General features: G+C 41.8%; 1 protein-coding gene across 12 annotated transcripts in view; it reads left to right on the top strand.

The window, feature by feature from the left end:
* KCNH7 (potassium voltage-gated channel subfamily H member 7) overlaps positions 1-17,979 on the top strand; it is a 262,472-nt gene that overhangs the window by 174,313 nt on the left and 70,180 nt on the right. For 5 of the 12 annotated variants that reach the window (XM_081005814.1, XM_081005811.1, XM_081005810.1 and 2 more), the window contains 4 exons: positions 810-1,238; positions 2,784-2,804; positions 3,410-3,433; positions 6,050-6,264. In XM_081005814.1, coding sequence (XP_080861940.1) covers positions 810-1,238; positions 2,784-2,804; positions 3,410-3,433; positions 6,050-6,264 — 689 coding nt within the window. The remainder of the gene's footprint in view (positions 1-809; positions 1,239-2,783; positions 2,805-3,409; positions 3,434-6,049; positions 6,265-17,979) is intronic. The other 7 variants (XM_081005809.1, XM_081005817.1, XM_081005816.1 and 4 more) reach the window with 3 other exon arrangements.

Raw genomic sequence — 17,979 nt, 5'->3', positions numbered from 1 at the left:
GTTGCTTCTCTCTCGGAGGCAACGCCACACCGGCTGGCTGGCTGTCTCTCTCCAGCTTCACTCATTGACTTTGTGGGTGCCCAGCCCCCACAATTATATTATTTTAGGTGCCTAAGCACTCATGGCCACAGGAGTTGGCTCCTAAGCATCAGAAAATTTATTTTGGTGACTGGTGGTAACCCCACAGAGCCTAAGGCTTGCTGATCAGAAGGTCAGTGGTTCGAATCCCCGCAACAGGGTGAGCTCCCGTTGCTCAGTCCCAGCTCCTGCCAACCTAGCAGTTTGAAGGCACAAAGTGCAAGTAGATAAATAGGTACCGCTCCGGTGGGAAGGTAAACGGCGTTTCTGTGTGCTGCTCTGGTTCACCAGAAGTGGCTTAGTCATGCTGGCCACATGACCCGGAAGGTGTATGCCAGCTACCTCAGCCAATAAAGCAAGATGAGCGCCGCAACCCCAGAGTCATCCGCGACTGGACCTAATGGTCAGGGGTCCCTTTACCCTTTACCTTTACACACACCCCAATGCTTTCAGAACTCAGGAAGGGGAGTTTATGAAGCAGTTGGGTGACTTGGGGTGTGTTGGGGTGGTGGTGTATCTGCAGCTTTTGCACAGAAAACTCTGCAAGAAGACAGCTTGTTTATGTGCACAATGTGAATGTGTTCCCCTGTGGATTGTGGCATATGTACCGATCTGCTGATCTCTATTTGATATATAGGTCTCCTATTCAGACATAGCATATATATATATATATATATATATATATATATATATATATATACAAAATCCAGCACTTCCCCTTTTCTACTTAGGCAAAATTTTGGGATTCAAGATACCCGGGCTGAGCCTCTTATCATACCGCAAGCAGTCTCTGCCACAGGAAGATCCCGATGCTGTGATTGTTGACTCAGCAAAACGCAGCAATGACTCCATGGCGATGAAGCACTTCAAGTCCCCTACAAAAGAAAGCTGCAGCCCTTCGGAAGCAGACGACACCAAGGCGCTCATCCAGCCAAGCACATGTTCACCTCCGGTGAATATATCAGGACCCCTTGACCATTCATCTCCAAAACGGCAGTGGGATCGACTATACCCAGATATGCTACATTCCAGTACAGGACTTGCCCATGCCCAGTCAAAGGAAAGTATTTGCAATATAAGGAGAGCATCTTCAATACACAACATAGAGGGATTTAACATCCATCCCAAGAATGTGTTTCGGGACCGACATGCAAGTGAAGGTATGATTTCTTCTTCTTCTTTTAAATCAACACCTGTAAACTGTGGGATGATTTACATTGTTCCTCAGCTTATTAGGGTCTATTATGGCTTATCCACACTTAGTTTTCAGGCAGACACAAGCCTTTTAACACTTCGTTTCTGAGCTTTGGAGTTGTGTGTATGTTTTGCCCTGAGTGTCCTCCACAAAAACTCACTCTTTAAAGCTGAATAGGAACAAAATGTCAATTGAGGTTTTCCATGGATTGAGGTCTGCTCCAACGGAGCTTTAAAGAGTTGGTTTTCATGGGGCACTCGGACACAGAGCTTTAATTCATGGACCGTGCCTGGAAAAAGCAGAGGAAAGCCAATTGTGGATAAACTACCACTGTATGTTAAAGTCTGACTCCTTAGATCTTTCACTCTCCTGTTGGTTTGGTGAATAATGAATAATGGCTGCTCTTCAGCTTAAAACAATAATAATTTCCTTGCAGCAGCATGGGGAAATCATGCTAAAACTGACAGCAAAATCAAAATAAGCACAAGAAATAAAGAACAGAATAAAACAGCAATCCTACCATGGATTAAAATGGGGGCAAACGAAACAAACTAAAGGCTGGCTAGCTAGCTTGTAATAATAAAATGGTTTCTCCCTGGTAGTGAAAGTCCATCAGAGTCAATCAGAGCTGACCCAAGATGGATTGTATCTAAGGCCAAGTTATTTTGGCACCTGAGGCCGTAGATCCCACGATATATTCTCCCTGGACATAGCTCAGTTGGTCAGAGCGTGGTGCTGATAATCCCAAGGTTGCAGGTTTGATCCCCATATGGGACAGCTGCATATTCCTGCATTGCAGGGGGTTGGACTAGATGGGTCCTTTCCAACTCTACATTTCTAGGATTCCATGAATTGTACCTGAAAACGAAAAGGGAGGCAGCACAGCTGCTTAAGCACTAAAAATGTTATGTTGTGAACTGCCTTACAGGTACGGGGCAGGATACAAGTTTAATTAATTATTTAATAATGGCTTCTCCCTTCCCGGTCCCCATTAACAGTCCTAACTGTAGTTTTCAAACTTTCAAAGTCAGCTATGGATATGACACACGATCCTGGTCTACTACAATGCATTATATAATATTTTATAACACATTCTATGTTGGTCTACTGATTACATAGATCCTGAAGTGGTTACAGAGTGGGGCTGTTAAATATGTGTAACTGGCTGGATCATGCCCATCATCAGTTTGCTACAAACACAAGCCTGAATCCAGACAGGTTTCAAGCAGTAAATTCTCAAAATTGGGGGCTTTCCAGTATGCCTGAAGGCCCTCTTGCTCCTCCCTCCCCCTGAGTGTGAACACAAGTGCTTTCCACTCACACAGAGAGATGTTTGGATCTCACCCATTAGCAGGTTCCATAAAATAAAAATTGGGGCCCTTTGAACATATGTTGGGGTAACAGTTTCAATTAAAAAAATATACACTTTCAAAAATAACCACTGTTGAGTCTTTGGATATAGAGTTTATTGTTTTTCCCCTCTGCTTTTCTTTACTCTGCTGAATATCAGACAATGGCCGTAATGTCAAAGGTAATGTAGACACATACAATTTATTGTCCAGTGCTTTCGAGAGCCCCATTCCTTTGGCATGTTAATTTGCCTGCTATATGAAATGTACAAATGCAACTTCCTCATGCTGATCTCTATTGGGCTGGGCACATGGTAGAAATTTTGCTTGGTGGATGCATCACGATTCCCTTTGCTCTCGCCACGAAATCATTACAAGCAGTCATCAACAAAAGCTCCGAAAGGTTGGGAGGACTATGGATATGCTCTTTTAAATCAGATTGGTTCTGTGCATCGGTCCCAGTTGATTTGAACGGGAGAGTTGAACGTGTGCTTATTGCTGCCTCCCATTGGAATCAACTGGGCTTAAAAGTGCTTAGCTTTTACTGCGCGTTAATATAGATGAACTAGGTATGCTACCAATCTTATGTAGGTAAAATCAGATGCCTAAGTTTCCAAGAGATGAACTTGCAAAAATACTTTAAAAATTGGCTCAGAATGATCCTTAATAGCAATGATAGGTTTAAAATCTAATCCTGTTTTGCCTTTTACACGTCAAGGAAATTAATTAATAATCTGGACCCTTGTGGCGTTCTTTACTTATTCCTCTTTTGTCTCCTTAAAACTAGTTTCACGCTCCTGGATGGCAGGGGGTATGGTTTAAGCTTACTGTAGTCTTAAAATGTGCATGCATGAATTTCATTTGCAATTTCACGCAGAGAGCATTCTTAATCACATTCAGTACATTCTGGAATTGGTCCTTTTCACCAGGACAATGAACCTAAAAGACAACCAAACAGAGCCTTTTCTACATCAATGTGTACAATTTGGATCCAGTTCATTATGTTTTTCTTAACACACCTTCTTTTAAAAAAAATAAATCCTTCCGGGACAAAGGCATCACTCAGCTGAATTAAACAATTATATTTAGAGCATACATTTGGGAGCCAAGTCAGGAAGTGGGGAGGCGGGGCAGAAAGAAAGAGGCCTTTTGCACCTTTGGGGCCTCTTCACAATTTCATGCATGTTGTAGAAAGTTTGTGTACTCAGTAAAATGTCTCCTGTCGAAAGTGCATGGCCTGCATGAGCCAAGGTCTGTAAGCAGCACATCACTACTGGTTTATGAAGCCCACACATTTGCTTCTTGTGTCCATCAGCGGTGGTTTAGATATAGTATGGTGCTATTCCGTAAGTGAAGTAATATTTGTAAGTGGGTGTTGGTTTCAAAGTACTTGACATTGTACTTTTGTCTGTGTTCTTTTTAAGCAACTGTTAATTTAAGTCAATGTTTGGCATAACAGATTTGGAAAAGAGATTTAAGATGCTAGTGTACCCTTTCTTGCTGTGCATCATGCAAGCATAGCACAAAGAGCCAAGAGAGATCCATTGGATTGTATCCAAAGTTGCACCAGTGAAAGGCTGTGGGTACAACAGATCATTCTCTTCCTCACTGTGTTCTCTGAAAAGAGGGTGGGGGTGAGGACACCTCCCAAACACCATGGGTTGCGTCATATGGGGCTGCGGCAGGGATGTAAGAAGGCTGCAATTTCCGTTCTGACTATAGTCATTACAATCAGCACTGTTTCCATTCCGCTACAATTCAGTTTCCACTAATGTTATGTTATTTGTCTCATTGACTACTATTTAACTATTTAAGTTACGTAAATTACTTAGCTTATGCAACTATTTATGTAGCTTATGTAACTGGCATTCATTTCAATATAAAGGAAATGTCAAAACAATGTAAGTAAGTTCATTGATTAAGTATTGTAATTAAACAACAACAACGATGTGAACAAGTATTGGTCGCATTCACTTCACCAATTTCTATTCCTGACTACTGACAAACATGTGAACTGCAGTCATTTCTATGTTCTCTTCCATTTTTGTTGGCATTCCTAGGCTGTACTAGGAGGGGAGCATTGCCCCAAATCAGGCAGAATAATCTTGTGCCAGCGGACTGCAAGATTCCTGTACTTGATTTTGAGCAATTCCTCCTTCCCACAGCAGTCCCACATGGCACAACTCACAGTGTTCCTCTCCAACCCTCCAAATAAACTTGAAGGAGAGGGTCTGTAGGGAGGAAGGTTGCCAGAAAGTTTGCCTTTGGCTCATGCAATGTTGGATCCAACCCATTCTTTCCAAATGGGCACCTTAATCCATTAAGTGTTTGTTCAGTTGGTGCTCAGAGAGCACAAATGCTGATTAGAAGAAACTGTGCTGTGTGGCTTTTCTCCCCGATCTCAACATCTAGATACAAGGGAAGTATGTATTTGTCACAGTTTCCCTCACCCTTCTTCTGTCCACACAACAACTCTGTGGATAAGTTAACAGAGGGAGATTGTTCACTCTTGAGCTTCATGGCTAAAGGGGCATTTGAACCTAGTCCAACTCTATCCATTACCATACCACTGACAGGTGCCCAAATGCCACAGAAGGAAGCTAGCCAGGATCAGGTCCACATGGTAAAAACAACTCTGTTTTTCCCATAATGCAGTACAGTGGCCATTGAAAGATGCCCGATCAGTCTTCTCCCCACTTGTGATCTTGTGATCCACAGCAAGTAGTATTCAGAAGCATACTGCCTCTGCTACTATATAGAGCAACATGACTAGTGGTCATTGACAGACCTATTATTTTGTTGCTGTTGTTGTTGTCTAATCTCCATGAAATGCTTCTGGACTGACACTGCATATAAAAGGGTTCCTGTGTTCCTGCCTTTAAAAGCTCATCCATGAGGGCTCATCCATGGCTCAGCCTCTCTTTGCTGCTGAATCGGAACAAACGGCAATCAGGTTTTGTACAGATTGCTGTTAGTTCCGATTCACCAGTAAAGAGCGTGCTTTCCTGGGGAAAGAATGTTTTCCAATTTTTCTAGGCATGGAACAAGCGGAAGTACAGACAAGCCCTCAGTGTAGCCTGGGATATTTGAACTGCTTCAAAATCTGCCTGCAGCAGTTCACAATTTTTTCTTGCAACCTACATGCTTGAAATGGATCAAGTAGGCAAGTGTTGGCAGGTTCTAAGCTAGAAGGCTAGCACTTTGGGCCATTAAGTCTTTTACATTGCAGGCATGGAATTACCTGTTTCAGGCTGCAATCCAATACCCACTTACCTGGGAATAAACCTCATTGAGCTCAAAGGGACTTAATTCTGGGTAGACACGTATTGGATCGCAGTGTTAGGTGCTGCTTTCTGTAGTCCATCAATATTTCTTCACAGTTTGGTAATACTGACACCCCACCCTCTGACCTCTCATATTTTTTTAGGTCCTTTTAACCATATCAAGTCAAGTCTATTAGGATCTACATCGGATTCAAACCTCAACAAGTACAGCACCATCAACAAGATACCCCAGCTCACTCTGAACTTTTCTGATATCAAAAATGAAAAAAAAAGTTCATCGCCTCCATCTTCAGAGAAAACAATTATTGCACCCAAAGTGAAAGACAGAACACACAATGTAACTGAAAAGGTTACACAGGTAGGGTATATTCTTTTATATAAACTTTAGAGTGGTTCTGTAAAATTTGTTTTAATGTGAATGGTGTTGCGGATTTCATTCCAGCTTTAGTCTTCAGACTAGTTCATGCATTCTTTTTCTAAGCAAGTCCTTTAGAAAACAGTCACGTTTATTCACATGCCTCCTTCACATTCTTTTATGCACCAAGAGAAATGAGGCTGTGGAGTGGGTCCTCTCTGGGGTTACATGGGGAAAATCCTTGCTGATGTAGGAATAATATGTTTGCATCAAGGTGCATGAAATTTTCTACGCAGGAGATGCCCCCAGTGCCTGATTACAGTAAACATTTTCATTTAGATAATTCTTCATATCTATCATCTCTGTAATCCTTACAACAGGGACGTGGGTGGCCTAGGACTTGCCGATCAGAAGGTCGGCGGTTCGAATCCCCGCGATGGGGTGAGCTCCCGTTGCTCGGTCCCAGCTCCTGCCCACCTAGCAGTTCAAAAGTACGTCAAGTGCAAGTAGATGAATAGGTACTGCTCCGGCAGGAAGGTAAACGGTGTTTCCGTGCACTGCTCTGGTTCGCCAGAAGTGGCTTAGTCATGCTGGCCACATGACCCGGAAGCTGTCTGCGGACAAACGCCGGCTCTCTCGGCCAATAAAGCGAGATGAGCGCTGCAACCCCAGAGTCAGCCATGACTGGACCTAATGGTCACGGGTCCCCTTTACCTTTTTTAATCCTTACAACAGTGCTATAAGGTGAGCTCTGGACTTATGATCTTTCTTCTGCCTTGACTGTGACACTGGGAAACATTTTCATATGACTGTTACATTTCTCTTCCTCTTCAAGAAATGTAAAGCTACTGGAGAAAGTGAGAGAAAGGGGACAAATTGGTTCTTTCTGTCTGGAGATCAACCAACAGCTTGAACCTAACTAGATTTGTCTATTTTTTCAAATGATGCTCCAAACATTGCATTTCGTTTGACAGTTGTAAAATATTTTGAGAGCATAATTTGCAAATGGGCCATTGACCTAACACAGATAGGTCATTGGCAACATGTTCTTTTTTTCCTTACCAGATTTTCCCCTGAAAAAGTAAATCGGGATTAAATGGAGAAAACATCAACTGGAATTTGGGTGCCAACAACACTGTGTGGGCACGGCAAAAAACTTGCCAGCATGAGGAGTACTCATTCACAATAAACACGCATCTGGAAGCACACTTAGTCTCTTCTCGGTCTAATTCAGAATGTCTTGTTGAACATGAAGATCATTTTGCTGCGTATTTGCAGAATCTACTTGTATAAGTTATGGTAGCGTAAATCCAGTTTCTTCCTCTCTCTCTCTCTCTCTCTCTCTCTCTCTCTCTCTCACACACACACACACACACACACACACCTTAATGCTGGTGTGATAAATTAATGCCAAAATACGCTATTCCAATTCACTAGCTATTCCATATCAGAGATTAGTGTCTTAAAAGGGGGAAATCGATCTACATTTAAATGAATAACATGATCATTTACACATTTATACAAGACCCTGGCAGAATCAGTTTAGGACAGTATGACTTGCCAGGAACTCTACAGCTCACTAAATTTAAAATTAAATTTGAAGTGCTCCCCAAGATGCCAAGAATACTTCACAGAATACTTCCAGGGCAATTTAGCTCATGTTTCTATTCTCTTTATAGTTTTATAAAATTCTGGTCCTGGTGCTTGCTTTACAGTATTTCTTCTGAGGATGAGAAAGAAACAAAGAATCAAGGAGTGGTTTCCTTCCCACATATAACCTTTTCTCATTCATCATTCCCAGTTTTTGTGTGCTCGGTGCCTTCAGCACGCTGTGTGTGTGACACTTTACAGAGTACGAGAAGACAGGTCTCTCCCCCCAAGGAACTTGGGGAAGGGTCATAGCTCAGTGGTACAGCATCTGCTTTGCTTGCAGAAGGTCCCAGCTTCAAATCCCAGCATCTCCACATAGAGAGAGCCCTATCCAAAAGCTACCTGTCAGTATAGACCAGGTGTGGCTAACCTTTGGCCCTCCTGATGTAGTTTTTGAACTACATCATCTATGGCCGTTGACCATTGGGAATTGTAGTTCAGCCATATCTGGCAGGCCAAAGGTTTCACACACCTGGTGTGGACAATACTGAGCTAGATCAGGTGTGCGAATGACTTGGCATCAGACAGCTTCCTATGCTACTGTGAACTGGCAGTCTATTCCATCTGCTTAGAGTTTGAGGAGCCCCTGAAATTTAGAGTTGTTCCCATTCTGACCGGACTGTTATGACCCATATGAGGTTTTCCCCATCACCCTGACCCTTTATCCTGAACCTTCAGGTTGCAGGTGATGGGAAAGACCTTTGCCCAAGACCCTGGACAATCGCTGCTGGTCAGAGTAAGACAGTCCTGACCTAGATGGGCAAATTGTCTGATCTGATATAAGGCAGCTCCTTATGTTCATATACATGAAGAGGTGTCAGCATTGCATCCCATGGCCTTAAATGCTACACCTATTGGCAGTGACGGTGTCACACATTTGCTCTTCGTCATTCACTTCACTTTCTTCTGCCACATAAAGAAAATGTGGTGTCCCTTCCTTTTATTGATGCTGTGGCCTTGCCTTTGATCTTCCTGGGCAGAGAAGGGCAGAGTAAAGTTTGAAGAACTTCAGTGAAAAATATAGTAGTGGCCAGCGGGACGAAGTAGGAGGGACATTGCTAACTTGACTTCCCAATGCTGTGGTCACTGCTGGTAACTGGGAGGGTGAGAGACAAGGTGACAGGAAGGTCAACACAGTGCGAGAGCAGCAGCAGAGCCAATCTGACACTCCTGACACTGTACCTACACCGCACCAACCTCCCCTTTCAGTTATCAGCAGAATGCCATGTGGTTATAGAGTGGGGTCATGTAAGTGACACCTAGCCTACTGTGCCAGCCGCAAATGGAAGGAGAATGTCAGTACATAATTTTAATGTTGCAAGGGAAAGAAACAAAAAGAAGCAAGTGAGGCCAACTGAACAGGTGGTGGGGTGTTCAGTGGATCTTTTTGATTTAGCACAGTTACCCCCCATTTTAATACTACCAGATGTGCAAATATTTATCACCTGTCCAATCCAGTCTGCCTCACACAGCATTTGTTATTCCAGGTGGTAATTATTCAGTATGCAAATTTTCCAAATAGGAATTAGCAGCACTGGTGATCTATCCCACTGTCTGAAGATTAAGTTCTGTGAATTTATTAAGTTGTAAATGTTATCTGTGTTTGTAATTTTCGTGGATGCATTTTAGTCGTGCATTCTTATGTGCTATTCCAAAAGGATTGAGTGTGTGCTTGTGTTGGCATGCTAAAATGGCTAACTGCTGGTGAATCCTAAATTAGGGGTTGTCAGCACATTGCCTGTGGGTCCCATGACACCTCTGAAGGCCTTCATTGATACCCCCTAGGACAACGGCCACAGACGCAAAGCTTTCAACTTAAAAAATAAAAGTATAGCCTTACTGAAAGGAAAGTTATAAAACAAAATTTGCAGGAACGCTTCTACAGTAAGTGATTTCCGTGAGATGAGACATGCCAGCTTGTAGTCAAGATGCATCTTTCCTGTGGTGTGTCTGTTTGAGTTCAGATCATCCCTAGACCCCTAGATATTATTTTCTGCAAATGATACTATGCAATAATGTGGGAGGAGGTATAATAATCCCCTCCCCAGGTAGCAAATGCAAAACATAAAAACTTTGCAAAGAGGTCTCAGCATATCAGCTGCTGTGCAGGACCTAAAGCCAGGCACTTGTGAAGGATCAATGTATAGTTAACTTGCAGCATAATGGCAAGCATGTCTACTCAGAAGCCAGTCACTTTTGTTTAATGGGGATGAATGCCAGGTAAGTGGATAAAGGATAGCAGCCTAGGTTTGGAATTGGCATTGGGGGAAACTGGATTCTTGTGCCATTAATAGCTGTATCTCCACAATCAGAGCCAGCAGGATGCGGCTGAAATCCCATGGAAAACAGTGAGGTTGTCTGGGGTTGGGAGAGCACTTTCCCTAATTTTGCTATTTTTCTAGAAAAAGAGGTGCCAGAGCTCACCATGAACGCCTCCCTTGTTCTCTTATAATGGAAATGATGAGCAATCTGAGAGGTGCTGGAACTGAGTTCCAGTGAGTTCTGCCTGGAAAAAAACCCTGGCTTACACCACATCCCCATGGAAGCCATTTTGTGACTGGCACCCACAGAACACTCTCAAAATTCGGAGTCCAAATAGGTTGGCAACCCGTGTTCTAAACAATATGGTGAAGCAGGAATTTAAATATAGCTATACTTAGAATTACCTTATTCCGTGCTGTAGATTGAAATCTTGAGGACAAGGTTAATTCCATAGTGTATAGCTAATGGCAGTGGAAAGCAGCCTAAAAAGAGAATCTTGTGAACTGTGCACTTTATCATATACCACCTAATTTCCAGATATCCTAAACCAGACTATAACTCTTGGGCAAGGGAATGGGTATCAATTTGCTTTTTATATCCTTCTGTCCTATTCATCTTTCTTGACAACCAGCTCAGAAGAACAGCCCAGTTGCTACATATTTTACACTGACAAGTTCAGATGGGGTCTTGGCAGTGATTGTCAGGAAGAGGCAAGTCTTCCCTAGGGCACAAAAAAGTAACTTTTATTAAAGAAAGCTGAAATGCAAAAACCTGACATCCCTCCCTTTTTAATGATTTTTTTTTAAGGAGATTCTGACCCTCAAACTATAGTTTGAAGAAAGAGGCACAATAGTACCTAACATTTTCTTCTTCTTCCCTGCCCTCCCCCCATCTCTTTCTGTCTCTCACACACAGAGAGAGATGGAGAGACGGGGACAGAGACAGAGGTGGACTCAAAACACATATTAAAAAACGCTGTGAAAATGCTTTATATATATATATATATATATATATATATATATATATATATATATAAGTTTTGAAAAACACATTGAATTTTTCATAGCTCACTATCGCCATCTAGTTTCACATTTATATATTGCACTTTACAACACATTTAAAACATTTTATTTTCAGCTGTGTAGCTGAGTCCTGAGACAGAGAACTTCCTGAGAACTTCAGGGGACTGTTTCCATTTCTGGAGCCATTTTTGTATCCAAGCCATTCCCACAACTCTTGTATGTGTAACATAGTCATAGAGGATCACTGTGGAACTACAAAATCGGGTTGTGTGACCAGCCCCTAAGGAATTGCTCCTTAATTACTGAGAAAGCTTAAGGTTTAATCTGTATTTTCCAATTATGCCTGTAATCATCTAGTAATGTAAGCTTAATGCCACTTCATTACTATGTTGTCCTTGTGATTTGTTCAGTTACAGTGTCTCTCTTGTCACCTGTCTCTCTCTTTCTCTCTTCCTGTTCCTGATGAGAAAGGAACATACACACACCACGTGGGAAATGTTGCTCTTCTACATTAATTTTTAATACCTTCCTCCAGTTAAGATTTCAGCTTTTATTGGGGTTACATAGTTACAAAACTTTTTTTTTTAATAATTGCAACACAGGTCCTAATTATGGTAATGATTTAAGTGTGCTTAATTACACTATCATTTCCAAAGTGTAATTATGCAACAAAGATGTGGAAAAACAGCTGTGTTGGGAGGGAGGGAGGAAGAAATGTGAGTGGGGGGTGTACGCTTTGCAGAGATGGGCCCAGCAGCAGAGATCAATGGGCTGATTCTTCCATGTCTCGCACCTGTGAAATCATTAAGTGGGTACAAAATGCTAACAAATCACAATGGTGTGCAGGTGTGCAGAGATGAAAGCCTAAGCCAGGGACAAGAGATTGGAGAATGGGCTTTAAAGCCTGGATGTTTTCAAAAATTACAAACGTGGCATCTTTCTCTTGAAAGGGGATCAGTGGCCTTTTTAATGGTGCTTTCTTCCTTAGGGGAAGCAGCGTTAGACAGGAGGCCTAATCCTGTAAAAGACACTCTGTTGTTTATGCAGCTGGAGTTAAATCAGCCTGCCGTACAGGTCTGCCCTGTTGTCTTTATAAAGCAAGATGGTTTTATACTGCACCTGTTGCATCATGCAGGCCACCAGACATTTTCTAGGTGAGAACAGGGACACTCTGCATTCTAAGGATCATCACCTTAGCATGTGTAGCTATGTAAGCGCATGTGCCTGTACATACATGCTCTCTCACACACCTTGTCAAAAGCTCTCCTTTGCCTTCATATTCTGTGTAAGTAACCCAGGAGCCTAATCCATGTTTTTGTCAGTTGTGTGTAAGAGATCTCTGGTAGGCCCACATTCCCCCGCTCCCGTTGGACTTGTTCACATGTCATCTTGAACACAGGTACAAGTTATCTCTACGTACCTGTCTAAGGGCATCGGAAGGAGGGAAATGTTACAATAATAGAGCATTCCCCCCCTTTAGCAGTGTGTAAAACTTTCCTACTTGTCTTCAGAAGCGCCATTTCAGTTTTCAGGGTACAATTAGGCCAAATCAGGAAAATAAATTATATTAGGCAAGCATTCGGCTGCTTTAACTGAAGAACTGATTCATGAATGAACTTGTGCTAATTGAAAACATCTAACCAACAGGTTTCCATTAGAAGTTCTGGAAGACAGGTAGTTAATGAACGATCAGACAGTTTAAAAGAATCGATTTAGGAAAGATTAGCAGGCACATGATGTTAAACTCAAAAGAAACACATTTAAGAGGAAAGCACAGTTTTTATCATGAAAATATTGCGGTGTATGAATAGAATCCTGGAGATCCAATTGGATCTCCAGGGGACCATTTTTGTTTGGATTTCACGTCTACTGGACATTGCTTAGCCTAAAGTGGGTCAGACTTAAGGAGCTTCCAGGCTCACAGTTTATTGAGCATTGATGCCATTAAGTTTGCACAAAACATGCACCGATGTTGCTCAACATTGCCTGCTTATTGAGCATTTATCCTGATATGCTGACACATAGGTTACATAACCTTGCAAGATAGTGGTTGTCATCCCTCACTTTCACCTGTGATTTTCCAGTCAGTTTTCTTATCAGACTGACACTAGTTACACTAGAAAGTGCAGGATAGCAACCAAATTTTGCACAACTAAACAGCCCACCTGTACTGCCCCTACTTTATAGAGTTCCTGGATGTGCAATAGCATAATTTGAATTCCCGATAATTTATGTTTTCCGTTGTTTTCTTAAAGGATGACTCTAGGGGAGAAACCAGGAGGAATGTTACTATTTATTGCAAGTCAAAGAACATAATGTTAAGAGGCAGCACACAAAAGCCAAAAATAAACGAATATTGAGGACAATGTTTCCAATGCTTTAAATGCTGCCAATTGTAACATCTGCTGATGGTTTTCTCATAGGTAGACTCTCACTGTTTTTAGATGGTTTTCAGTAATTGTGCTTCTATCTCTATAGTGTATTGTTCTTTTATTCACGCTGTGGGCACATCGGTGGAGCAGCAGGACAGTAGTGCATAATGAAATTTCGGTTTCATTCGCATAAGCATGATCATACCTGATGTCTCATTCCCTAAAGACTCTCAGTCTCCATTGAAATGCATCCTAGTGACAATTGATTGTATGGAATTTCTCTCTGGTGATTGCTTTGCGAGGGCTGATCCATACATACATGCAGAGAGGACGGTCTGCTCCATGCTAACTAAGAGACACCTTCAGCACTGTGGTAGCACGATGACTCACATCAATTATGAACACAAAAATTAGTTTTCTTGAGAGATAATTTGATCTTTTTTTCGGGGGGTGGGTTTGCTTATCTGGCTCCTTGCTGGCAAGTCTCTCCCCATGCCTCCTGCAATGGATAGAAGTGGGTTTTTTGAGAAATTTTCCACAGACATACATGAAATACCATATTTTTTGCTCTATAAGACTCACTTTTTCCCTCCTAAAAAGTAAGGGGAAATGTGTGTGTGTCTTATGGAGCAAATGCAGGCTGCACAGCTATCCCAGAGGCCAGAACAGCAAGAGGGATCCCTGCTTTTGTTGCGCAGTGATCCCTCTTGCTGTTCTGGCTTCTGGGATTCAGAATATTTTTTTCCTTGTTTTCCTCCTCCAAAAACTAGGTGCGTCTTGTGGTCTGGTGTGTCTTATAGAGTGAAAAATACGGTAAATAATTGTTGTTGCTTTCAGTAGTTCATCCAGTGTGTGGCTACTGGGCATTTGAAACCCAAGCGCAGCAAAGGAATGTTCTGAAGGGGTTCCTCCCACAGAACATTCTCTTTGGCTTGCTCTATGAACCTCTCCCATAAAACCAGGCATCTCTTGAGAGGCAACGTGTTCTTCTCCAAATATGGCATTTACTGTTTTCTACGCATAAAGACAATTTTATAGTATGCTTAAAAGCTTTAGTATAAATCATTAATCATAAGTTACTAGGCTTCTTGGTGATGTTGAATGTGTAATAGAGACACAGGAAGTTTCATGTGTCAGCAAAATGCAGATTGGCACCAATGGAACCTTTCCTACCATTGCAATTCTAATTGACAGGGATTTTTTTCCAGCCGGAACTTGCCAGAACTCAGTTGGGCACCATTGCCATTCTAAAAGAACGAGGTAGGTGTTCATGGTGACTTCAGGCACCTCTTTTTCTAGAAAAATAGTACTGCTAATAGGGACCATGGTGGACACAAAGAGCAAAAACACACACATGCCATGGTTCTTATGCCATCTCTTTAGTTTAAATAACCACAGCCACACAATACCAAACTCCATGAGAAGCTTCACATCTACTTTGGCTATGAGATATTTCCCCTGTCTGCTTTGCTAACTCACTTGGTTCCACTAAGGCTGCCTACACACTGCATTTTTTGAAGTACATTCAAATCACATTCGTTCCCTCTAAAAATTATGGACACTGTGGTTTGTTAAGGGTTGCTGGGATTTGTAACTCTGTGAGAGGTAAGCTACAGGGCCCAGAATTCTTTGAGGGAAGGAAAGCGTTTTGAATGTATTTTACATTCACTGTGAACACAGCCTTAGCTTGATGCAAACCCCTTTACATAACAGTGGTGAAGCGAACATTTGCCAGCTAGGCAAACTCCCACCCTGCTCTGAACTCCGTTGTTATTATTATTAAGCATTGTACATTTAGTTTTATGCATTGCCCTTCTCCAGCAGTGGGGCACAGTGTTAGATATGATCTGGAAAGATCTGTAGCATTCTAGCATTTTACAAGCTGGATCTGTCTCCAGCCCATGCTTTGTGCAGGATTTATGGGGGGTAAGAAGGGTTTATGAGAATTTTAGTGGTGTTATACCCAACTCCCCATTACTAAGTTTTCTTTGGCTTCAGTTTGCCCTGCTTCAGCTAAACTCTTTGGCAGGAAGAGATTCCGGATCTTAGGTTCAAAAAATGGCCACTTTATTCATTTCCAGGCAGGTTTAGATATTAGCAATTATGTATTGAAACCAATACATGGGAGGGGAGCATCAGGCTAATGTTCAAATTGCCCTTCTGCCCGGGGAGCTGGCCGGACTTTCCATACTGAAGATTGGATTGCCATAACAGGTGAGAGCAGACAGGACTTGAGAAGCCAAAATCTGTTAGAAAACATTTATTTTAAAAACAACGGCAACAGAAGGTCAGTGAATGGATTGCAACTTGTAAAATAATGATATAAACAGAACCGTATGTGCAGATAACGATTATAGGGAAAACAGTAAAAGGGGAAAAAGAACAGAATATGGAACGCAACTCGACTTAAAAACTTAAAGAAACAATATGCAACATAACTTTTCAAATCATAATTATAGTATGCAAAACTAATTATATATTTAACTCTTACGCAACTCTACTTTATTTGCCCGCTAAAACTTCCACCAGTCCAAACTAGTTAAAAAGCTTTACTGTGATTTGGCTATGTAGTAACTTATCCTAAATATCTGGAAAGGTGGAAAGAAAGAAGGTAATAGCTACCTATCCAGACAGGGATTTGAATCAACCCATTTCTGTGGGTTCAGAGAAGAGCTCTGAACCAAGGGGTAGGATCCACAGAAATCAAGGCGATGTGGAAAGGGTTAGGAAAAGTAACTTTCTATACAGAGCAGCAGCAACTTGCAAATGAAACTACATTATGCATTATCAGAACAGCAATTCTTTAAAGCCTTCTTACTTAATTGCTTGTTGGGTGAATAGTATATGCTTCTTAATAAGAGTGTTGAGACTATGGAGGCAATCAATAAGGGCGTATTCCTTTGTAGTTCATAGCTCTTGGTTAGTAAAGCGCATGCTAAAAAGACCCCATTAGTTTAATTCAATATGAATATTGCGAGGAGACAAGAGTGACGGGCTAATGGGAGAGAGAAGAAGCAGGAGGGAGGGACATCATGCTTGGTTGGTTGGTTGCTCCTGACTAAGGTGTCTCATAAAATGCAGATAAATATAGGTAAGAAAAATGTTGCAAACTTTCTCCCATTAGCACTCGGTCGGTCACACCTGTTTCACTGATATCCTTCAAATCAGTGGAGTAGGATTTATAGTCTACTTAACCATACAGAGTAAATCTATTTGCTTCGAGACATTACCTGAATGATGCATTTGCCCACCAGCATGGAAGTAATTTTAGATCGGCCAGCAAAAGCAACTCCTCCGGCTTAGAGCTACTTTTCCTTTTAATTAATCTGAGTCATAGTACGGCATAAAGCATAATAACAATAAATGTTGCTATATAAAGTATTTAAAATGGACGACAGAAACAAACTTTCTCTTCGCGGAGGGGATGTTGCTTCAGGGCTATAGAGTAATAGCTTATAAATACGTTAACACTGGAAAGCTATTCAAGCTTAGGTAAAGGTAAAGGGACCCCTGACCATTAGGTCCAGTCACGGACAACTCTGGGGTTGCGGTGCTCATCTCGCTTTATTGGCCGAGGGAGCCAGGGTACAGCTTCCGGGTCATGTGGCCAGCATGACTAAGCCACTTCTGGCGAACCAGAGCAGTGCACGGAAATGCCGTTTACCTTCCCACCAGAGCGGTACCTATTTATATACTTACACTTTGACGTGCTTTCGAACTGCTAGGTTGGCAGGAGCAGGGACCGAGCAACAGGAGCTCACCCCGTCGTGGGGATTCGAACCGCCAACCTTTTGATCGGCAAGTCCTAGGCTCTGTGGTTTAACCCACAGCGCCACCCGTGTCCCAATATTCAAGCTTATTTAGCAGTAAATCCCACTGTGTTCATTGGGACTTAATCCTTTGTAAGTGTGCTTAGGATTGTTTTAGGATCAGAACTAATTTCATTGCTTTCAGTTTCTAATATAATGAATTGTTACATATTAATCCTGCAAATATATTCATTTTTACGCACACATATGCAGTTTTATGAACATTGTTTTGTGAACATTCTCTATTGTTTGGTTGGAGCACTGTGTCACAAAATTCGGATGACAGCAAATTTCAAAGGATGCCTTTTTTTGTTCTTGTATCTTGCAGTAAGTGAAAATTTGATAAATTTGGGTTTAAATGCAAAGTGAATTTCTCCCCATCCCTATTTTCAGCACGGCACTAATATTAAAGACTTCTGCCTGCACACAGACCATGGCACACTGATAGCTATACATAGCTAGTGTTGGACTTGAAGTTTGATTTCAATGTCATATCTTCTTGGGTGCACTCTGTTATGCTTTTGAGTGACTATGTAATCCGATTATTACCAACAAAAATGTGACACCCTGAAATTATTGTCATTGCTTATTCCCCTTTTAAAA

The sequence above is a fragment of the Podarcis pityusensis genome, assembly GCF_964106645.2.
Source record: "Podarcis pityusensis genome assembly, chromosome: 1".
Lineage (NCBI taxonomy): Eukaryota > Metazoa > Chordata > Lepidosauria > Squamata > Lacertidae > Podarcis > Podarcis pityusensis.
Note: the sequence above shows the minus strand (reverse complement) of the source record. Positions and strands in the feature narration are given on the sequence as shown.